This window comes from Lacerta agilis, chromosome 4 (genome assembly GCF_009819535.1).
Source record: "Lacerta agilis isolate rLacAgi1 chromosome 4, rLacAgi1.pri, whole genome shotgun sequence".
Lineage (NCBI taxonomy): Eukaryota > Metazoa > Chordata > Lepidosauria > Squamata > Lacertidae > Lacerta > Lacerta agilis.
The window spans coordinates 12,905,297-12,930,048 of NC_046315.1; the positions used below are offsets into that span (position 1 = coordinate 12,905,297).

Consider the following 24,752-nt stretch of genomic DNA (forward strand, 5'->3'; position numbering starts at 1 on the left):
TAAGGAATGGAGTATTGGAGGAGGGAAGTCACATGGGTGTATAAATTTTACTATTTTTTCTTTTTCTTTTCTCTTCTGGGATATTATTTGTATTTCTGCCTGTGAATGATCATTGTTTGTTTGTCTGCTTATGAAATAAAATAAAGTAATTAAAACTGGGAAAAAATTAATAGAAGGGCAGGGGTTTTGAAGACAGAGGTAGGACTCAAAATAAGTTTGTGTATGGGGGAATACAAGGAAATCCAGTTCTGACCTCAAGATATACATGAATAGTTAAAAATACAGTGGTACCTCGGGTTACATATGCTTCAGGTTACATACGCTTCAGGTGACATACTCCACTAACCCAGAAATAATGCTTCAGGTTAAGAACTTTGCTTCAGGATAAGAACAGAAATTGTGCTCTGGCCGCACAGCGGCAGCGGGAGGCCCCATTAGCTAAAGTGGTGCTTCAGGTTAAGAACAGTTTCCTGTTAAGAACGGACCTCTGGAACAAATTAAGTACGTAACCAGAGGTACCACTGTATGGCACAACAGCAGTGTTAGAAACTGGGATAGAAAAGCTAGGAGCCAAATGGCTTTGGGGACCTGGGTTGTGGGTGCCAAAACAGACTGTCTAGTCACCACTGTCTAGTTGGCAACACTTTTTTTCTAGACAAAATAGAAAATTATTTCCAGTAGCACCTTAGAGACCAACTGAGTTTGTTCTTGGTATGAGCTTTCGTGTGCATGCACACTTCTTCAGATATCTGAAGAAGTGGTATCTGAAGAAGTGTGCATGCACACGAAAGCTCATACCAAGAACAAACTCAGTTGGTCTCTAAGGTGCTACTGGAAAGAATTTTCTATTTTGTCTCGACTATGGCAGACCAGCACGGCTACCCACCTGTAACTGGAACTTTTTTTCTATTAATTTGATAAGCATGAACTAATACTCAATTCACATAAGTGTCACATTGTTAATACTGTATCAACGTTTTTAGCAGAAATTGTTAATACATGTTTAATTTGGTGTTTACAATAAAAATATTGGTACCATACTTCAGTTTTTGAAACACTCTATTCTTTATTGTTAAACTCCTTAACATATTGTCTATCCTTAACATATATTTCGAGGCTTCAAAGCACATACATTTCAGTAATCCTTGAGTGTCAGCCAGGCACAAAAAATGGCACCCAGACTTTTTGAGGTGCTCACAAACGGAGAATCTTTAGGTGTAAAATGCGCCTGGCACCCTGCTAATTTCAAACCCTGAACACTGAAGAAATACAACAAATTACACCATGTGTTACTTCTTTAGGGGAGAGGGAACAATTCATAGGCAAATATTCTTCTGTTTTCCGTTATATTTTGTACAATCAAATAACTGTTTGTTTTGCGACAATAAAACAATAAAAATAAAATTTGATCTGATGATTAGTGCTGTGTTTTATTTATATTTTGCTAATGTAATTTTTTTTGTTTTGATGCCAGTCATTGCCATGTTTTTTTTCCTTTAATGTTGGTTGTATAGAATTTTTTTGCAAAGTGTTTCTTGTAAAACATGTCTGAATCATGTACTATTTAAAATCTTTAGCAGTGTAAAAAAATCATTAAAATTAGTGAAACAGTATTATCAAAAGAGATTAAAATAGGAGAAATCTCTTAAGAATATCATATTTAATAATAAAACAGAAGTCTTGGCCAATGTGTGAAATTTCAGAAGCATGAAGAAATTATTGGTCACAGAATAGGTATTTTGTGTCAGATATTTATTCTTCATAAATACTAGCGGCAGAAGATATGTCCCATAATATGTAAATCCGGATGAGCTATTCGGATACACAACTCATTTTGCAGTGGAAAATTATAGGCTTCTTTTAGAGGGAAAATAGCTACGCTTTTAATGGCTTAGCCTTAGGGAATATCCTGAGTAGTTAGTCTTCAGTGTCTTGGGGATTGTAGCTGTCATTGAAGTTATGCTGGAATCATATAGCTGTGGAGGTGAGAAAATGACATTGTGATCCTGGCAAAAAGTTAACCAAATACCAAACTGGAAATGTAGAGTCAAAAGCTCTTCCTTTGAATGGATTGCAGAGTCAATGCTAAGTCTTTGAAATTGTGCTTGCTTTCCCCCCTTTTCTTTCTAGGGGCAAAAATGATGGATGCCTGCACTTCAGTGAAAATTAAGCTTTGGGAGCTTACCATCAATTTTGCTTGCCTTTGAAACTCTCCCACTCAGTGTGCACAAGAGTGCAGAAAGGCTTTGACCACCGAAGCAGTTTCCAAAAATGTCCTGGGAATTTTTAGATGAATGCTCCTGTGTTAGATATGTAGGAGTTTTATTGTCTCATCTTCCAAGTATTTGAACTCTTCAGTGTTGTTGTAAAAGTGGAGGGGGAAGATTAGTTGTTTCCTCATATTTATTAGGTTGGTTCATGCCTATTTGGTTTCTAACCTTCCTCAAATATCCTTTTATCTCCTTTGTTGGATTCTTATACTCATTTGTTCAAATATAAATGCATCTGTTGGAAGGGATCTCTTCCGCTCAAGGTTCAGAGTGCTCTGTAAAAATCATGTTAGTTTTAAATTTGTTTTGATTGATACCGTATTTCAGTGTTGCATAGTTTATGAGCAAGTTAATATCCAGTTAATTTCGTTGCTTAAAAAAATTGATAGAGAACTATGAACATCACCAGAGTGCAGCATTAGCAAGTATTTTGATTTTTTGTTATTGTTAGCTACCCTGGAAATATTCTTTACTGATGAAGTAAGAACATAAGAAGAGCCCAGGAAAGGTTTTTGAGTGGTGGTTTCAACACTGCCACCTTCAAACAGGCAGAGAACACTCCCTGTCGCAAGGAGGAATTTATCACCTCCCCAGCCCAGCCATCTATCCCAATCCTGCTAGTTTTTATCAGCCAAGAGGGGCAAGGGTGACGTTGCCCTGACTGATCCAAGCACCTTGTCCACATCCTTGAGCCTTACTAACTAAAACTAATCCAGCATAACAGAGTGCTCTGGACACCTCTTGAGAGTCATCTGCTGTAACAGTGAAGGTCCTGGTGCAGGGGTCAGCAGACTTTTTCAGCAGGGGGCCGGTCCACTGTCCCTCAGACCTTGTGAGGGGCTGGACTATATATTTGAGCACCACGAGCCCCGGTGGCTGCTTACCTGTGTCTTGCAAGCGGCAGGGGCTGGCGGTGGAGGGACAATGAGCGGCATGCAAAAGGGCTCCGGAGAGGGGCTGCTTAAAATGGCGGCTGCTTGAGCACTGCTGCTGCTGGCACCAACAAAGCCCAGCCCTCTTCCTCCTCTAGGCAGGGCGGGGAGAAGCCAGGAGGTGGCACTGCCGCCGCCACCGCTGTGTGAGGGAGAGGGAAAGAACGTGTGTGCTGGCGATCCACGTGGCGATTCCCAGACTGTCCGTGGACCGGATCCAGAAGGCACTTGGGCCTGATCCGGCCCGCAGACCTTAGGTTGCCTACCCATGTCCTGGTGGATGCAAGCAATATTATCCTCAAGTGTGTTGGCTGCAGTGTGTAGGTGTGTCACGCAAATGTTCCCCATGCTCCTCCCGGGACTGGAAAGGGGTTAGTTTAACATCTGGTTTGCTAGTGAAACTGAATTACTGTGTCGTGAAATAATGTATGTCTAAGAAGCGTGCCACCAGCATAAAAATTCTGGAAAGCTCAGCTCTAGAGTATAGCAGGGAGCCAAACAGGCTCCACAAAGCAGAAGAGTGCACTCAGGGGCCATCATGCCAATGACCCAAGCCATTTGGGTGTTCCAGAGGTCAGCCAGGGCTTTGACAGGAGTGCCAGTCATATTAGCAGGAAAACATCCCAGAGCTGTCTGAAAACCCATTGGATCCATCTGCATCTGAGGGCAGACCATAGGGGGAAAGGTGCTGAAAGACTAAATCTCAACAGGAAGTGATCTGACCATGACAAGAGACCGATGTCAATATCCTGCACTTTCAGATCACCCTCTTTCTGCTCAGTTTTGATAACAAGGTCCAAAGTGGGAGTAGTATCCAGCCATCATGGCTGGTAGCCATTAATGGCCTTATTCTCCATGAATGTTTCCAACCCCTGGTTAGGATTTACACCTACCCAACGTTTAAGTGCCAAACTTCCAGAGTTCAAAAAATTACGTGGCTTTTCTAATTGCTGCTATGGGTTTCTTTCCATCCTATGGGTTCTCTTGGCATCTGTCTATCTTGAGAGATCATTGGAGGAAAAGAAACCAATGTCTATGTGGAAAAAGCTTCTACAGTACAAGGCTATTGGGAGGCATGTCAAGAGTTGTCTTCCCTATGGCAAGCAGCATTGTACATTAGGTCTCCTATTTTTTGTCCCATGTCACACATCCTTAGGCGTTCATGAGAGCAAGTGTGCCCCATGAATGGTGCTACGTAGTCTGGTAAATAGGTAGTAAACTCTCAAGCAGGTGAGCTAACTTTGTTAATTGTCATGCTCTAGGCCAGTAAACTAGTTATCTTTTTAAATTAGTTTGGCACAATCAGCTTTTGGTGAACACGAGCCACTCACTTGTTATTTCCTTCCATATTTTTGAATTCTGGTCTCCATAAATATTAGTTCTGTAGTTTTCCTTGAGGTCAAATCAACAGAGGGCTTAGTTCTTCTGTTTTTTCTTTTTTTTTACTGTATAAACATAGACACAGTATCAAATACTTTCCAGTTAGAAGATATCCAAGTTAGTTTTTTTTTTTTTTTTTGAAAAATGTAAGAGATTGTTATTTCACACATTACTTCAATTAATGTTTTTGGCTGGAGTTCATCTCCATTCCAGATCTGCATTCGTAAAGTGCTTTAAATTTCAAATTAAGTTTTGTGTCCTCCTTTTCTCGTGAATTATATGCATCCTTAAGACATGGCACTATTCAGTAGCATTTTCTACTGTATTCATTAGGATTTTGTGCCATATATAGTTCCTTTAATCTTGTGGTGCATGGTCGTGCCCCCTTTCAGATTAGCAAAGAAAGATGGATTGACGTCCATGCCACTGCTTGAAATGCCGCCTTGAGAAATGCGTATGAGTCAAATGTTATAGCAGTACGTAATGATCAATCTTTCTTCATTAGGACTTGAAGAGAGGATGTTCCTGGAAGATTGCGGTCATGGTTAGTTTAATTAGTAGTGGATCTTTTGATGTTACAGGTCACTTTTTAATTTTAAGGTAGCTATAAGCTGCACTTATAATACATTTTCATAGAATCATAGAGTTGGAAGGAGCCTCAAAGTACATCTGTTCCAATTCCATGCCACCTTGGTAAGAATATAATATCTCCACTCTTTAGCTTCATGGACCTATTAGGGCTGGCAGAGTCATGAATGACAGCATGCAACAGAAGTAAACACACCTCTGCTAGGTAACAAACCAATTAACATTTAAATAGAGACTCACATAACAGCAAGCAGAAAAAATAAACAAACAAATTGCCCATCTATAAAATAAGATTGACAGTTTAGTAAACGTTCCCCAAATGAAGTATTGGTCACTGTAAAATCATTGGCGGTAGCTATGTCTGAATCCAGACCATGAAATAGACATTAGTAGAAAATGCTAATAGTGGATACGTTTTAAGTACAGGCAGTGCGTGTGTCCATTTGACATGTGACTGCCAATACGCAGGTCTTTTTGGACCCAAAAGAGGATGGAACAGGATGGGCTTATGCATGTGGAGACCTTGATGGGAACCCCCGTGCAAAATGGTTTCTGCATGCATGCAACATTTTGGTTTATAAATAGGTCTTTTTCTAGTTGTGCAAAATTGTCTGATAATATGCTTAAGCTACAGCACAAGTACCGGTATTTTTTCTGCCTCCCTCCCTCCCCCATCTCCAGATTACTTAAAACAATTTTGGAATGTTTTGTAGAATAGATCTTTTGCTTACTCTTTAGCATTGGTCATTTTGTTCAGGCTTTCTGTGTGTGTATGTTCATGTGAATATTGGTGTTAGACAGCTCTGCTGTATTCTGTTTTTGAGTCTACTTTATTCAAAGGCATTTTGGAGGTCTAAAATGGTGACTGTACTTATGTTTGGGTTCTTTTTATATTGAAAAGTCACTGCTTAAGTCTGTGTTTTGCATTCTCTGTATTATTATGAAAGCTTAGCTGTTCTTGTTGGTTTTAAGTGAACTTTTGCACTGGTATTTCACTGTCAGACTTCTGCTGAAAGTAGGAAATAGGTGGGTGTGAGTGATTAAGCATAACCTAAACATCAACTGTAATGCTTTGTTATTTCAGACTTCCCTTCCATCCCCATCTTAGTTCTAGATCTGGAATTGTAAGATTTTCAGTGTTTGGTAATAGGTGTTACGCAGCTGTTTGGAAGGAAAATTGGTGATTTCTTGATTTGATTATGGGTCTGGATTATGTGTATTTGAAATAGTTGTACAGGTTAAGTGGTATGTTTTACTTTTTATATAAAAAGGTCTGTATTTGCGGATCAGATTCTACCTGCTGAAGAAAAACAGCTATGAATAGTTTTATGCTATCACATTTATGGTCAGAAAATAATGGTGATGTTAACTCATGTCTCCAATTTAAGCCAAATAAATACAGGAATTTGTCCCTGTAGAATGCAAAATGATGTATTGAAATATTGCCAAACGTATTTTATTTTAACTGAAAGATCTTAAAACAAGATATAGTCAAAACCTACCAGGGTATGGTATGGTGTTGCTTGGCTCAGCATGACATTTGGGCGAAGCAGCACTGGGGGGGGGGTAGGCATTGCTTCTGTTGATGGCAGCAGATGGTCCCATGATCAAGGAAAGGAGAAACAGCAGCATTTTCATTTGCCCTTTTGAGCAATTCCAGATGTTTCATTGGGAGGGCAGTTTCTACAGGTACTTGCTTCAGGCAAGTAGCTGAACATTAAACCAGGCATAGGCAAACTCGGCCCTCCAGATGTTTGGGGAGTACAATTCCCATCATCCCTGACCACTGGTCCTGTTAGCTAGGGATGATGGGAGTTGTAGTCCCAAAACATCTGGAGGGCCGAGTTTGCCTATGCCTGCATTAAACCATATACCTGGTATAACTCTACTAGGGAGCACTGAGTATTAATCCATGTGCATGCTACATGTTTACATATGCTGAGAGTGTAACTAAATAGAGCTATTGTGAAATAAAGTTACAACATCTGTAACTGGATCATGGAAAGTTGGATAGAGCTGAAGCAGCAGTTCTCATAGCATCAACAAGAGATCAGATCTGGTTTATTGAAGATCAAAGCTTGAGTTGGAATCTGGGTGTCTTTGTATGTAGCATCTGATACCTATGACCATTGTGGTATTTGGACTGGGGAGAGCTGGGTTCACATCCTCGCACAGGTTCAATTACTACCTTCCAGCTTAAACTACTTCACTGATAAGGGGGGAAATTGTGCACCTTACACACCTCTGAACTTAGAACAGATATTGTTGGACTCCAGCTACAACCAGTGTGAATGAGTTCTGAAGCAGAGCTGGTGTTTTCAGCCCTCTGGCTGTTGAGTGTGTAGGAACATAGGAAGTTGCCCTATACTGGCTTGGTGATGTCATTGTAAGCCATCCCACTTTTTCCTCCCCAGGTTTTAGATCAGGGCAAGATGGCAGCTAAAGCAAGGCTTGGCTTAGCTTGACATCTGAACCTGGGATCCTGGTGAGGAGCTCTCATCCTTAACCACAACCTTTAACCAAAGGAGAAACATTGGCCACAGATCATGGTTAAGGATCATGCTGCACTGAACTAAAAAGGACGGGAGGAGCAAAGTGGGTATGGGGTCCCCCTTGGGAGGACCAATCTTCTCATTGGTTCATCACTCTCAGCTGACTGTCTGTCCGGGATTTCAGGCATGGGTAGAATTTTACCATAGACTTAGAGTGAAGTTCTGGGTTTTTGTGTGTGCAATAAATCAGCAATTAAGCTCAGTATGGCTTAATAATTCTATGTTTTGGTTTATGTCTCTAGGAGAGGGCTGCTTACAATTTACATGGCGAATTTGGTAAGTAATACTCTTAACATTTCATCTACATATTATAATGGAATAATTTTGGAAGCTGTTATTAAGTCGAGTTTCCCTTAAATGTGATACATAATTTACTGGCTCAGCTGGTACCTAGATTTCACCAACTAATTCAGAGATCCTGAAGGTTCTTAGCTAGATGGTGAAGTGGAAAATATGTTCTATTTACTTCTAATATTGTAGGCAAATGGATAAACTATTTTTCTTCCAGATAAATTCTCTTGCTTATTGTAATCACGATTCAAAGGGTGTCATTCTTCTGTGTTCTTTTGCTGCTCCCTTCTTGATATGCTTCTCTGGAGTCCCTCAGATTCATCAATGGAATTATACAATGCTTGCTCCAGTAATACAATAACACAGCTGCCTATTAATAAAGCAAAGCAAACTTGTGCTGTGAAGGTCTGTAGAGAGGAATAATTTGATCATATTTCCAGGCCACAACCAGATTGTTTCTAAACCAAATGATGGGAAGTTTAGAAATACATATTTGGTAAGCTGTGATTCCTGTGTTTGTGGACTAGGTTGGCAGTTATTTTGTGTTTCTTCCATTTGCAAATTATTGCACCAACTGTTGTCACCTTCTCACCAAGCTGCTTGGCAATAGTCTTGGAGCCCAGTCCAGCCTTGTGCAGGTCCACAATCTTGTCCCTGACATCCTTGGACAGCTCTTTGGTCTTGGTCATGGTAGCTGCAGTACTTTGGAATCTGCTGGATTGATTGCTTCTGTCGACAGGTGTCTTTTGTACAGCTACTGTAATGAGCTGGGATTACAGGTAAAACCTCTCCCTTACAGCAGGTTCTTCTAATCTCAGCTCGTTACATACAGTGAAGATACCAGGTAGCCTGACATCTGGCTGGTTGATAGGGGATCAAATACTTATTTCACTCATTATAATACACATCAATCTCTGACTTTCGTCTTCTGGGTTTCTCGGGGTTTTCCTGTTATTCTGTCTCTCACAGCTACAATAAACCTTCCATTACAATTATGGAGTGGTCATTTCTTCGTCAGAGGGCAATCAGGCAAATTTAGCAGGGGATCAAATACTTCCCCCCCCCCCCTCACTGTAAAATCACAAGGAGGGAGTCTTCAGTGAACTGCCTTAAGGTAAAATATTAGCAAAAGGGACTTTTATAGATCTCCAACTATCTCTAACTATGACAGGTTCAATTGGGAAGATTGGGTAGGATTTCACAAGCGGTATACATTATTTTTCATCTGTTATTGTTCCATATACTTAGTTGATGTCTGCATTACAAACAATGTGATGTAAAGTTGGCTTTTTATTATCAGAATAATAAAATTGATTCTTAATTTTTAAGTTCTACTCTCTAGTGTCACAAGAAGAAATATGTCTGAAGGAATTATATTGCTAATGTGAACTTCCTGTTGAGCCCTGGTATTGTCAAGCGAACATAGGCACCAGGATTCCGGATACTGAACTAAAATTGAGGTTGTCACCACTGAACTGACATGGGTGATCTTGTAGTCTTGGGTAGATTGCGGTTCTGAAAATTTGAATTTAGCAGTACCCAAACACAGACAGATGAATGCAGATGTTGTACAGCTCCATAGACTTTATTTGTGACATGCAAGTTTAATAACACAATTGATCTCTCTGGAAGTTAGTGTAAAAAAAATATCATAAAGTAATATGAGACCTTTATGTAGCTGAGAATGTGGGTTGCAGAATCTGAACCAGTTGCAATCAATGAATCAACATTTCTGTAATACCAAGGAACCGAGAATGATAGTAGCTGGTCCTGGAGGCTCAACAAACATGCACAAGTCTTTCCAGATCTATTTTGGATTGCACATGTTGAAGGCAAGACATTTCTAAGATGGTAAAAGGGGTGTATTGGTAACATATGTATATATAAGACGATCCCTCTAAAGATATATTGGGATCAAAGCGAACCCCAGGATTCCAGCTGGAGGGTGAAAGTGAAATGTGATCACTACAGTTATTTCTGGATAATAAGGTAGGAGAGGACTGTAAATAAGATCCCTCTTAGATTCCTTGAAAGTAAAAGGCACAGTATATGACAAGTTGGCAAAATGTTCTCCATTTGAATAAAGTGCTTTGGAGCTAGAAGAATTGCATAAAGCTGTGTAAAATTCTAAGCACTTAAACAGAAGGAAAAATGAGTGGCAGGAGTGGGAGTAATTCAGAAAGCTTCACATGGTGATTGCAATACTGAGTAGAATAATTAGTGGTAAGCAAATCAGTATTTTTTTTAACTTAAATTTACATATTGCTTCTTAGGTGGAGCTCTTAAGAGTAGTTAACAATGAAATATAAAACAATAAGTTGCAAAGAAAGCAATAAAAAGTTATAAAATAATGTATGTCGTTTGAGAACTTACAACTAAATGCAAAGGAACACTTAAAAATGGGTAGTTAGGAAACCAGTATTACCTTTTTGGTTCTTATTTCTCTAATGCTGTTGTTTGAAACTTCCAGCTTTTTACCCAAGCTTCAAACCAGTTACTTACCAAAGTTTTCTTTCCACTTAGAGGATTGAAGTAAAAATAAAATGATAAAAGATTTAAAAGAGTTTGTTTTCTGAGTAGCAATCATAGGGGGAAACTAAGGTTACTGAAACAGTAGCAGTGGTGGCTTTCCTTACTCTCACCCCCCTTTCCTTTTTCTAAGATAGTGGCCCAGTTAAGACATACCTCTGTGCCATAGTTTGGTACTGCATGTGCATGGGTCTTGGCCTGAAATGCATCCCCTATTCTCTGTTGAGCACTGGAAGAAAAACTGGAAAACCAAAATGTTACGGTACATTTCCTGTGACTCATTCTCATAATGCTAAATTGTGGTTTAGCGTTATGTCCAACAAGGCCAATGGGTTATTTAATTTCTGAAGAAGTCTGCTATATAAATTACCGTAGACAAGAACCACATTCAAATATAATGTCAAATAACATATATGAACAACAGCAAGACTCAGGCTTCTGTACATTATCTGCCTGCTCCTTTCATGACTCAGTTTCTAAAACGACTTATGAGTTCTGAGAAAAACAAAGTTTAGTGTTGCGTTGCAACACAGCAAATTGCAGGTTGCCTAAGCCTGGTTTACAGGCAAAGTATTGTTTGAACAAGGTATAGGGTGTTGGACAAAATATAGAATTAGCCATAGCAGTCTGCCCCAACATAAATCCCTGAGTTTTTTGGATTACCACTTCATCATCCCCAATGATGATTCCTGGCTAATAGTCATGGATGAGGGAAGTTAGAAGGCTGTACTATACAAGGTGAGGCATAAGTGGGGAAGAAGAGGTTTGTGAGTCCAAGGTTTGTTGATGCTCATGCACAAAACACAAAACCTTGGCTTGGTGCTAGGTCTGAATACACCTGATGTAAAGAGCACCCACAATCATTGTGTGGAAATGCAACTCATTTTGCAAGAAATAAAGCAGAAAAGCGACCTTTGAAGGTGACTCAGAAACCACAACTAATACAGAATGCGACAGCTAGACTGGTGACACGGAGTGGCTGCCGGGAACATGTAACACAGGTCCTAAAGCAGGGTGGATTTGATTTCAATCACTAGTCAGTAAGACTTGATTTAAATCATTTTTTTTTACAGAAAGACTCATTCTTGCTGGTATAATCTTAATATTTACAACTATATGAAGGTTTCATTTTTGGAATAATAAAATTATGGTGAGATTTAATAAGTTAACTGTTTATATTTGGACAACTTTTTCTGCTGTACTTTATTAGAAGGAGAAAAATAATCATTTCCGTAATAACAATTTAAACAATTTATTTAACTAAAACAATAACATTATAGCATATGTATCCATGTTTGTTAACTGATGTGGTTCAACTTTTTTTTTTTTTTAACTTAGACTGAGTTTTAGCACACATGAAAAACTTAAAACAAATCCTTATTTCCTGATGAATAGCCTTTGGACTATAATGTAACTTAAATAGAAGACTATATTTGAAAGATTTTTTGTCCAAAAGCATTTTATTTTAAAAATGCAATTAATTTTTTTTATTTAAATAAAAAAAAATTCAATTTAAATTTAAAAATACCGATTTTTTTAATATAAAAAAGTCATTGATTTTTATCCACCGTCCTAAAGGATCTTCACTGGCTCCCAGTATGTTTCCTTGCATAATTCAAAGTGTTGGTGCTGATCTTTAAAGCCCCAAACGGCCTCAGTCCAGTATACCTGAAGGAGCATCTCCACCCCCATCGTTCAGCCCAGACACTGAGGTCCCTCTCCAAGGGTCTTCTGGCGGTTCCCTCCCTGGGAGAAGTGAAGTTACAGGGAACCAGGCAGAGAGCCTTATTGGCCTTGGCACCCTCCCTGTGGAATGCCCTCCCTTCAGATGTCAAGGAGATAAAGAACTACACAACTTTTAGAAGACACCTGAAGGCAGCCCTGTACTGGGAGGTTTTTAATGCTTGATGCTTTCTTTCTTTCTTTTTTTTAACAAGAATTTATTGGTTTTCCACATCAAAACAAATACAAATACAATAGGAAAAAAACGACAAATACAACAAGAAAAACAGAAATAAAAGAAAATACATACCTACACCGGAACACCAACACTCCATACATTTAATTAAAATCTTATTTCGAATCTAATTAGGGGGACTTCCCCCGTTCTCTCCTCTGCTTCCAATTCTAATTTACTTTAGTAACTTTCTATCTCAACAATTCATTCACCTAAATTCATAGTCTTCATCTCTAAAATTTAAATCATTTAACATCAAAATATCATCTCTAAAATTTAAATCATTTAACATCAAAATATCAAAAATACAACTTCTTAATACAAATCTTAACTTCTTGTTACCTTATCTATCTCTTATTCCACTAAAACTGCTGCTGGTATTTCTAATTCAAACCTTATATAATATTAAACTATCCTTCTTTAAAAACAGTCCAAGTATCTCTTCTCTATTCCAAATCAAATTTTTTAACACTCTGACTTCGGGGTACCATAGTAAGCCTTCCTAATACACATCTAGAATTTTTCACCCTACCCCTCTTCTTACCATTTTTTCTCCCCACCTCGGAATCACCCACCAGACTTCCCTCCACCCCTTTCCAAAACCATTGTCCAGAATGTCCTCTTTTTCCTTGTATCTAAGGGCCAAAGCCTTGTCCAGAAACATCCTTGCAAAGCTCTTCAGGAAATATAATACGTCACCATCCAGCATCTCCATTTCAAACTTCCAATCAACTTTTAATTGTAATTCCCAAGATTGTTCCTTCATTTCTGGGCTCCCACCCCAGAAATCGGATATAGTATGTCTAAATTCAACCCTGGGCCTCTCACACCCACAGGGTTTTTCTTCTTCTTGGAGTTGCACAGTCACTGTATCTTGTTCTTCAGATATTTCCTCAAGTTCCTTAGCAAGGTTCTCCTCAAGTTCATTAGCAAAGTTCTCAGAAGCCTTGCCAATTCCAAAAAACTTTTCGTCGACATTCTGATTCAGCAGTTCTAATTTCTGGTTCAAGAGTTCTAGTTTCAAAAGAATTATCCTTTGTCCTTGGGTTATTCCCGGATCTAAAGTCATTTTAAAAGCGAAACCAAAAATGGCAGAAGCAGGCAGGAAATAACAAAGTTCAGTACTTTTCCAACTTTAGGTCTCAAGTTTCATCTGCCATTTTCCCCTAATCAGGGTGCGAAAATTATGTTCCACCAACTTTGAGAAGAAATGCTTTAAAAGTCTCAATCCTCCCCTAACAGGGGTTTTGACAGATCGTACTTGTCAGAGAAACTCCAATAGAAACATTGTATCAGCCAAATGCAGCAACAGCCAGATACATTGTTACTTCTTCCAATTCGGCAGGGAGAGGAACGGACTTCCTTTTGACATTCCTCCCCAAAAGCCAATTAAATTTGTTTAAGGCCAATTAAGCTCCGTACTTACAGCTTACGGGGTTCTTCTTTTTTGCTTCAATTAGGTAAGAACGATACGCTCATCGCCGGCGGCAGCTGCCACTTAGCTTCCCCGGCTGGGGCAAAACCTCCACAGCCCCGCGCCGTTGCCCTTTCACTCTTGCGCCCCTTTTACAAGGGGAGCGAAGAAAGGGTCAGCGCAAAGGGGCCAGCTGGAGAGCCCACACCGCGGGACGCTCGACCCGCGGCTTAACGGAGCCCGCTGCGCGGTAGCAGAGCTCCTGGCCCCCGGGGAAGCCAGGGTCGTCTCGCTGCCGAGACAACCCTCGACCGCCGGCAATGGCGCCCTCGCCGGAAGTCTTTAACGCTTGATGCTTTCATTATGTTTTTAGATACACTGTAAGCTGCCCAGAGTGGCTGGGGAAACCTAGCAAGATGGCCTTGAGTATAAATAATAAAATTATTATTTTTATTACATGCTACATAAATATGTAGAAGAAAGGAAAAAGTGGAGCATGCTGAAACCCTTGTGCTATAATGCTAATAAACTGATGCATTGTGTCCCTTTGAGCTGTATGAAGACCATAAAATGTTGCAGACGAGTGTGAGTAATTACTGTTGGAAGACACTCATATCATTATAGGACAAAGGGAAAAAAAAGAGATTTATGGTAGTGAACTGGAATTACACTCATTATTGCTACTGAATTCAAATCAGCAGGGTAGAAGACGCTATATTAGAATATTTTTGGTTTTCAAAACACTTTCTCATGTATCCTCAAATTCTGCCTTCTGTTGTTCTAATACATTTTTGTTTGAAAGTTGCATGCATATTTTCCATTGCTTTTAATATATATAAAATGCGTGTGGTGCTGAGGTTGTTGTGATTGGTCAGATAAATATATGCTACAAACAGTTCTTTATATCACATACAGGCCATCCCTAAATGAAAATAGTTTAATGCAAAGGGCTACCAATCTTATTGGGTTAGAGGACACATTGGGAATATTGAAGCATATTCAGGGTAAGAGAGGCTGGGGCAGTGCAAACATGATTTGTGTATTTGTGTCCCAGGATGTACTGGCAGGCAAATGGGTGCCTTGCAGGCACCACTCTGGCAACAGCTGGTTTAATATAAACTTTAAAATTTTTAAATAATTTTGCAGCTTTCAAGCCCCCTCCCGTAAATGAATTCAAAAGGGAATTGAATAAATTCTCATTTGTATGGCAGATTATCTGCATTTTTGAAAAATAGTTTAGAAATAGGTAACATGCTGTTTGAGGATTGGTTGAATTTAGGTAATGAATCCTGCTTTGGCTGGTGGAATTATCTTTTTTTTTTTAATAATCTTTATTTCAAAATATTTTAAAAGAATACATTCACACACAAATATACAACAAAGAAAATGCAAATCATACAATACAAACACAATCACAAAAAAGATAACCAATAACCCCCCCAAAAAACGAAAAAAAGTGGAATTATCTGTTGGGTTGGTTTTTTTTTGAAGACAGTGTGACTACAAATGTTCTTCATAACTTCCTTTATTTTAAAACTTAAGTACATGATTACCTGCCACCTAGGGTACCCAAAACAATTAAAACACACCCACACCCACACCCACCTACTTTAAGATCTAATTGCAAAACCACAGCCACAACTACATAAAACGTAAAAATTTGCTACAAGATTTCAAGAAAACAGTCAATGCAGAAATAATCCTGACAGCAGCAGAACAGCTTTCAAAGAAACCAGTTGTTGTTTTTTAACCAACAGTAAGGTGTTACTGAGTATGGGTATGGAGAAGGCTCTCACCTATGTCACAGTTGGCACATGAAGGGGTGTTTCGCCATTAGGATCCAGGAAACAGTGATCTGTGTAGGTTTGAGAGTGTGGTTCTTCAAGTATACATCAGCTCTATAATTATGTCTCAATATAAGAACCATGTAGGAGTGTGTTTTGCACTGGAAGAGAATAAAGATGTTCCAAGTGATATGCAGGATATTTCAGTGAATTTGTAGTCCATTTTAATGAACTGTTTCATGAATGATAAAACACTTAGAAATGATATAAGCAAAGAAAAGGATAAAATGCTTTTTATCTGACTTTATTACCATTGATTTATTAATTGCCTTCTAAATCACTGTCTCAAGGCGATTTGCATGCAAGATAATTTAAAAAGGTTAAAAATACAAAAACAGCAAATACTTTAACAAGAAGATTTAAAAACCCTAATAAATGGACACTTATGAGAAAGACCCGGGGAAGCCCATCGGAACAGAAATGTGTTCAGTTGTTTCCAGAAAGTGCAGATAAGCAGGCTCATCTTGTATCTTGGCAGGAATGCCATTCCACAGAACAGGGAAGCCACACTAAGTTACTATGTAGCAGACTTCTGAGAATTTAGGAACTTCCAGGACTTACTTAGTGTCTTAACAATAATTCATGCCCCCCCATCTCTCCTGAAAGTGGTAGGTAGGCTTTGTGTAGGCTCAAAGGGATTTGCTATTGGTATGTCAGCCTGCTCTGTTTGTTCTAGAGCTACACTTTGTATAAGCAACTGGTGGGAAAAACAATCTCTGCTCTCCGTGACTTCAGTTTGTTTTGGTGACTTTGTAAGGAAGTTAGTTGAACTTTCAACAATATTGAGATTCTTGTTTTAAAATGAAATGCACATGTTTTAAAGCAATCACGGAACAAGCATGTTTTGTGTTAGCTTGAAAGTGCTCGGTACACTTTGCAAAAATGCATTTCTGCCCTTTGAAATGGATGCCCTCATTGCTTAGCCGTGTATATATTAAGCATCTCATATTTTGTAGAATAAGCAGTTTGGGCTATAGCAAAGACAATTCTGCTATAAATTGATACCCTGAAAATAAGAAAGTTATATGAAACATAAGCAAAAGATACATGTTAATTCAGATTTTTTAAGGCTTGTAATATAAGCTAATTTGATTAACAGTGCATTATATAATCAGGTTAAAGGAAATGGAGAGTACTCATATTGACTTCTTAAAAGCCGAAATCTAAGGTCGCCGTTGCTGCCACCTCAATAAATCTTTTTGAGGCAAGTTTTAAAATTAGGAGTTATGTGAACTCTTAACATTGCTGATGTCTTCACTTTTTAAAATCATGCACTAATAATATTAGATCCTGGCAGCTGGCATACTTGTGGATTGACATGGCTAATTGGCCATGGCATGTTAGCCCCAGGAAATCTCATCTGTCACTTCAGCCCAGAAATTCTGGCAGGAACCAGAGAAAGCATCTCTTCGTGGCCTTTTACAACTCTCCCAAGAAATGCTTTAGAAGCTTGATATGGGAATGATTGAGTGTTCATTTATATTTTTCTACAGCGTACAAATTTGAGTTGTGTTGGAGAAGGACTAGAAAAAAAAATCATGTAAGGGATTTGGCTGACATGTAAGATCAGCCCTCTCAAACAGTGACTTATTTGAGCAGTAAAAACTTCACGTCTGCATTGTCCACCCTACTAAATTGTATGTTGAGAAGGGTCCTGCAGCAGCCTTGTCTGTTACGAATGGATCAGAGCCGCTCTTACCTGGTTCCAGGACAGTGCTGAATCTAGGAGCACTTCTGTGCTATGCTCCTGACCTTGGTGCAAAACTCCATCCAGGACCAGTCACATACACCCTGATTAACCAAATGGTCCTGTGATCTTCGGATGAAGGGCAACATAGACATTTACTAAATAATAAAACAATAATAACTGACTTTTTATTATTCTATTTCTGTGCCGCTTTTTATTCAAATCCCACAGCGACTTACAAACAAAAGATAAAAATAACATAATGGGAAATTACGAATACAGCATAAATCGTATGGAATACTTAACAAATCATCAGTAAAACAATCACAAATCACAAATAAAATAATTGCCATCTATGTGACACTATTAACAAAGCAACTGACAAATAAGCTAAACATCACAGTTACACCAGAAATCATATTATAGATTTCACAAAGTACTACAGCATTCATATCTATAAAACAATATTAACAACATTAACAAAATAGCAACAAAACAAACAAACAAACAAACAAACAAACAAACAAACAAACAAACAAAGCCCTGTTGAATTTGTACACATGTTCTCCCCACCTCCATGACTCACAAACTTTCATTCTATTCAGTGCACCTGCACATAACGTTCCTGGCAGCAACTCCCTTCTGAAGGATCCTTGCGCTGGAGGTGGTCAGTACAAAGACTCTCTCCCTGCACATCCTTTCTGCCACTATGACACTTCCATTTTAATAACAGAAGAATGGAATACCAGAATAAGACTAGGCTGCAATTTGGAAGTTTCTGCCTTGTCTGCATTAAGCTTCAGTTATTTGCCCCAGTCCAGCCCATCCCTATCAGTTTAGAATTTTGACTCTGAATGCAATTATTATGTAACTGCAAATGCAACTCAGATCAGATCTTCTCAATATGCATGTTCATTGTTAGCACATTGGAGTTCAATTCTGAGCAATTATAGCTGCATATTTTTTCTATGCTATGCTGTGGTGACAGGCTCAAGTTCAGCCATGAAGCAGAAGAAATGTGCTGATCCTGTCATCATTCGTCATTGAGCTATGCAACCTGCTAAGGTCCTAGTCTCCTATTTGGATTAGCTGTGTGTTTGTGTACATACTGTATATATCTGTTTTGTTGAATTACCAATCTCCCATATGCTACTACAAAGGCAATATTTATCTCCCCCATCAATAAATAAACAAACTCTCTCCAGTAGCCTGGATGGCACAAACCAAATAAAGTCACATGCTTCAAGCAGTCAAAGATGTAAGTATTCTGTATACAGCAAAATACCGAAGTGGTCCCTTTGAGCTTGCTCTTTTTAAGAATGAGTGTTTTTTTAGAGAGAGAGTATGACAGTGACCTTAGTTTAACACTTAAAACCATTCTGGAGCTAGGTAGAAACTTTTTTTCACTGAAAAGTTTTGTTAAATTGGCTGTAAATGAGGTATTCAAAGGAAGCCCCAAGAAGAAATTTTGGCATTGAACTAGGTGGCTAAAGAAAGGAAACTTCAGGATGAATGGGTGGAGGGGGAGAGAGAACAACATTAAAAAAACTGAAGCTTCCATTGAAACCACACCCACCTCACGACACCATATAGCTGGTCTTTCCAAAGCTCCCATCCTATTTACCTCCAGCCCCTAAAGGAGAACCAGCTGGATAAAAGGACCTGAGATGAAAAATACTACAGTGGTACCTTGGTTCTCGAATGGCTTAGTTGTCAAACAAATCAGCTCCCGAATGCCGCAACCCTGGAAGTAAATGTTCCGGTTTACTAATGTTTTTTGGAGGCCGAACGTCTGATGCTGCTTCCACTTGAGTGCAGGAAGCTCCTGCAGTCAACTGGAAGCTGCATCTTGGTTTTTGAATGGTAGGGAGTCAAATGGACTTCTGGAACGGATTAAGTTCGAGAACCAAGGTACCGCTGTACTTACAACACCACAGGGTTTTTCACAGTTATTCCCTGGACACAATCAGAGATTTGCAGGCTAACGCAGTAATTCCCAGAATGTGTGCTGTGATAGTAAGCTGCCAGAAATAAATGAATTAAAAATTCCTTCAGCCAATTATTTTCACCCACAGAAGAGGCTGCCTGCTGTGTCTTTGCATGATCACTGCTCTGAGCCGATTTTGTTCTAATTAGCTTCTGTGGGGTCCAGTTGATTCTTCCATGTCACTTTATTAGATCTGGTTGGAGCATCTAGTCACACCTGATATAGAAACAAGCAAAATTGCTTGGCTGTTACAGGAGACTTCAGGTTGCAGGGCTGCATAAGTTGCTGGTCTGTGCTTTCTTGCTTCTATCTACTCTCATAAATCCATGCAATCATGGAAGTGGAACTTCAGATAGGTAATTCTCTGTTATAATATGCATTTTGCTCTGTATTTTATGACTTTACCTGCAAGTCACTCTGAAAGTAATTTAATTAAAGGGTGGCAAGTAAGTTCTCAGAATAATGCAATAAAAAATTATTGCAACTCTTAGATGTGTGCACCTTTTGGGTTCAAGAGGGAAAAGTAATTTTAACTTTTAATTCAGCGGAAGGTTGTCAGAGGTTTGGGAAATGCACAGCTAGGTGCTTGGTATAAATGGCAGAGGGAAAGTTTTAAATGGAACTTGAGTGTGCTGGAACCAAGGCAGATAACAAACACAGCCCCTGAGTTGGCATATGGGGGAGGTGGAGTCTTGTCTCTGTGATATGCTCCTTATGTCTTGATTAATGGAAGAAAGTGGAGGAAGGTACACTCTAGGAAAGCTTGTAAATGTCAATCTTGATGGAAGGCAGGTCCCTTTGCAGACAGGATTGGTGTTGCTAAAAGCCAAAGGAAAAGAAAATTCCCCAAGTTGATTAGTTAAGGGGCAAAAAAACAAACAAACAAAAAACCTGTTGAGAGAAATTTACTGATTTAAATAGAAAAAAATGTCAAAATACCTATATCTGGAACTACCTGTCATATAGATGGATCTTTTTGTCTTGCCCAATCTGCTTCCTGTAGCTGTTCGAACTAACTTTGTTCCCTGGAAGGGCTAAAACTTAGACATGAAAAGTATGCTGGGCAGCTAGGTAAGTTAGGGAAGAGAATTACTTGAAAAGTTAAGAGGCCAGTTCAAAACTCTGTTTGCTTATGTACAGAAGCTATCTGAGCTATTTCAAAGTTGCTGGCTGACTTGCATCTTTGCAGTGACCTTTGCATCACATGGATTTAAGTATCTGAGAAGGTATTTTACCACACCACCCCGTCCCAAAATCACCTCACAGGAGAGGAGTAATGGTATTGTATGTAGGATGGCTGCATAAGAGAGTCTACATTTCATAGACTGCTTAAGAGCATCCAGTTTTTCCCCCTTGAGGTAAAGCGATTCAACTTGTTGAAAAAACGTGTAATGCTTTACTTGTGCAACAAAGGGATTCTCTTCCCCTCCCACCAAATATTCTTGGAAAATTTAATTGAGTGAGAGACCAAATGCATTAAACGTTCCCCATAAACTTAAAATAATAGAATAGTCAAGAAGTTTTCACTTTGAGGTTGCTTCACCTTTTAAACTTTGGAAAATATTTCCCCAGTTTTGGCTCCCGTCATGAAATGACTTAAATAAGATTGGCGAACAAGTTATTGCCATTCTGCATTACTAATGCTTGGATCCCTGTCATGGAGTCTTGTAAGTAAGTGTGTTCTGGTCAGAATTGCCGGATAAAATTATTGTCAGCTGTTGAAAACTGTTTGGCGTTCAGTGTGTTTTTGGTGTCAGTGCCCCAGTGAAAGCTTTTAGTAAATTTGACTGGTGATGAGCACGTGATTCCACCCCCCCCCTGCTAACTTCACCACAAGAGTTTCCCAATTGCTGCACTAAATTTTTTTAGAAGCTGCGGCTGGTACTGTGCGGAAGTGCTTGCTTATAGAACAGCTTTTGACACGGGGTGCAAAGTGCAACTTGGCACCACAGTCTATACAGTTCTTTCGTCCTATTCAATATTTCTGTTTCATCCTGATAACCTATTCGACCATGAAAGCTGGCTGCAGTTCTGTCAGGAAACCCCCCTCCCCATGGCAGGTAGCATCCCGGGATCGTTTGCAGTACAGGGAACCACCCCCTTTGTTCACCAGTTTGTCATCCCCCTCCTCTGGAGGAAGCGACCATTCCTCCAGTGGGGAGGGGGAGTTGGAGGCAGGAAGTCGGCGCAGGGGCTGTGAAGGGATCGCAGAGCCTGAGCACCAAGGGGGAAGCGGGGAACAGGGTCAGGTTCCCGCACCCCGAGTTTGGAGACAGGAAAGACGTGGAAGGGGGAGGCGGGGGTTCAGAATCCCGTGCCTCTTTTGCTGGACCAAGAACTGGAAGGCTTCATTCCCGGACTCTGCGGAGGGATGAGATGGACGTTAGAACTTTTGCTCCACTGTAAATATCTGCACAATAAAGAACTTAGTTTTTAGAAGTTCTGCGTTCGGCTGATTTCTCATGAGCAACCACTGAATGTCCTTACAAGTTCTATAAAACTGGAAACCTAAAACAGGCATGATATAACTAACAAAGCCTTACTCTGACCCATCAAATTTCAGGGCAAACATTGCACCAACGAAGAGGCCAGGTGTTCTGAGGAAGCACACAGGAAGGGAATGTTTCATGGCGGGCTAAGGATGGGTTCCTAGAGGGAGGGAGCGACCTGGATTCCAATATTGCCTTCATGGAATACAGTGCCTCTGTGGCTCCTGTTCCACAAATGCAAGGTGAATAGGGGCACTAAGGCACAAGTAAGAGCCAGAGTAGTATAGTGGTAAGTGTTGAACTAGGAGGGGGGGGGGAGATCCCATTTCAAATCCTTTCATAGCCATGAACTTGGTTAGTGAGCATCTCTCTTAGCCTACTGTATCCCATTTTACAGCTCCTTGGAAGAAACATTGGATACAAACGCATTAAATAAATAAATATTATGCTGCTCATTACTATAAGTACTTCATCCATTATTATTTTTAAAGTGGGAAATGTTAATAAAATAGTTGGGGACCATGTTACCTGAATGGCTGCTTATGCCTGTCCAAGCTTTACGGTCAGCCTTGCAGGCCCTGCTTTCTGGCCTGTCATTAGATAGATACTAGAGATGGGGTCTCTAGAGCGGTGGCCCCATACCTTTGGAACACGATCTCCCAGGAAGTCTCACATCTTCTAGTTTTATTTTTTATTTTTTTCTTGCATTAGCATTGCCTTATTGCTGTTCTCTCTTTCTGCTGCTTAGTTGTGCCTTTGCAGCCTATTTTAAGGGAGTTAACTGATGTTTTCAAACCACGGGTGGGAAACCAGTTGCTCTCCAGATGTTGTTGGACTCCATTTCCTGTCAGCCCCAACCAGCATGGTCAAAGAATGGAGATGATGGAAATTGTAGTCCAACAATATCTGAAAAGCTATAGGCTTCCCACCCTGATAAAAATTGCTGTGTTTATATTCTGTTATGATTTGTATGCCCCCCCTTGGGGGAGCACATTGCCCTAAAAAATGGGATACTTAAAAAAAATAAAAAATTATTAAATAAATAAAAGCAGACTGGAAGTAGAACTTTTTAGGGAGTGGGGAGACTAGCATATAACTACCATAGTCATTCTGGGACTGACTCCTTTCCAGTTGTCACAATTTGAAAGATTAACTTTACTGTCAGAAAGAGGGGAAAGCCATCTGATAAAAGTGTATCTAAAATATTTGGGGCTGGCTTCTTCTCTTGCAATATACATAAATTCATATAAGCATGTGTGTGTGATTTTGCCTAGTTACCTCTCATTCCCGCATAGAGAGACTTGCGCTTGTGCACATGTCTTTGTGTGTATGTAAGAGAAGAAAGCTTACAACGAAAAAAGAGCTATGTATCTAAAACTGTATAGTTAGATGTTTTGTTTCTTGCATTCCTAACTAAAACTGAGTTTAAATGATGCCATCCTAAACTTTTGGGATGAGAGATTGTAAATCAAAATAAATACATAATGGAAGAGGAAATTTGTGGTCTCTGTCACAGTGGTACTGCCTGCCTTTAATATAGCTCTTAATCTTCTAATTACTGTAAATCTTTGAGAGAGCCTAGTTACTTTTTCATCGAAGGGTTAACTAATTTTCTTTTGAAGGGATTCAATTAGGAGCTATTACAATGGTTTATTGCTTCAGGGCAGTGAAATTTAGGAGTCCAGTTGTTCTTCAGAAATGAGGCAGCACTCTTTTTAGCTGTCAGTGTTTCAATAACTTTAAAAACTGAACTTATTCCTTCTGTTTTTGATGAGAGAGAGAGAGAGAGAGAGAGAGAGAGGCTTTTAACATGTGGCTTCAATTCATGTTTTAATCAGAATGTGGAAGTAATTACTGTGACATCTGAAACTGAGGTAGCAATAAAAAAATTATCACAAACAAGACAGCAGACGCAAATTATTTCGTGTTTATTAATGGGTGGCCCTTTGGAAACTTTTCCCCTCAGCTAATTGGTTCCAGATATTTGAAAACTGAAATTGTTTTGACTGGTATTCCTGGCCATATTTAATTTGAGCTGCCTGAATGGGGATGAAGTTGTCAACCATTAATGCCTGTCTTTAAAGATTTTGGTAGTGGTAATCCTGACAGTTGGTTCACCAGGCGGCACTTTGACAACAAAACACTTGTACTTACTGCTCTGCAGTAATTATTTATTTATCCTATCCTATTATTTATCCTATTGCTAAGGTTTTACAACTAATAAGTGCTGCAGGGTTGCAAAGATGCCAAGACTGATTAAATGGTTGCAAAAGGGCTAAATACAGTGGTACCTCTGGTTACGAACTTAATTCATTCCAGACGTCCGTTCTTAACCTGAAACCGTTCTTAACCTGAGGTACCATTTTAGCTAATGGGGCCTCCCACTGCCGCTGTTCCGCCGCCGCACAATTTCTGTTCTCTTCCTGGGGCAAAGTTCTTAACCCAAGGTACTACTTCCGGGTTAGCGGAGTCTGTAACCCGAAGTGTTTGTAACCCAAGGTGTTTGTAACCCAAGGTACCACTGTACTCAAGTAAGGCACACATCCTGCATGTAACCTTAAGTATTCACCCATAACAAAATAACTAAGTAACAATGAGAGGATAACTTAAACAGATTTTTTTTAAATTAAAATTTGGATTCCACCCAAATACCCAAAGGGTATTTAAACTTAATGTGATACAGTCATTTCGAATCAGAATGGGGTATCCTGGAGAAAGGGGTTAGTATCCAAAGACAGCTGTGTAGACCTTTGTGTTTGCAGCATTATCAGTTGGGATAAAGAAATGATTGCACTTTCCTTTTTACTAAATTAAAAAATTAAAAAATTGACC

At 39.4% G+C, this 24,752-nt stretch overlaps 1 protein-coding gene across 1 annotated transcript in view; it reads left to right on the forward strand.

The window, feature by feature from the left end:
- The window catches only part of TMEM135 (transmembrane protein 135), a 166,277-nt gene that overhangs the window by 25,136 nt on the left and 116,389 nt on the right, over nucleotides 1-24,752 (forward strand). Inside the window, exon 4 of the mRNA XM_033146094.1 lies at nucleotides 7,965-7,998. Within this exon, the coding sequence (XP_033001985.1) occupies nucleotides 7,965-7,998 (34 nt within the window). The remainder of the gene's footprint in view (nucleotides 1-7,964; nucleotides 7,999-24,752) is intronic.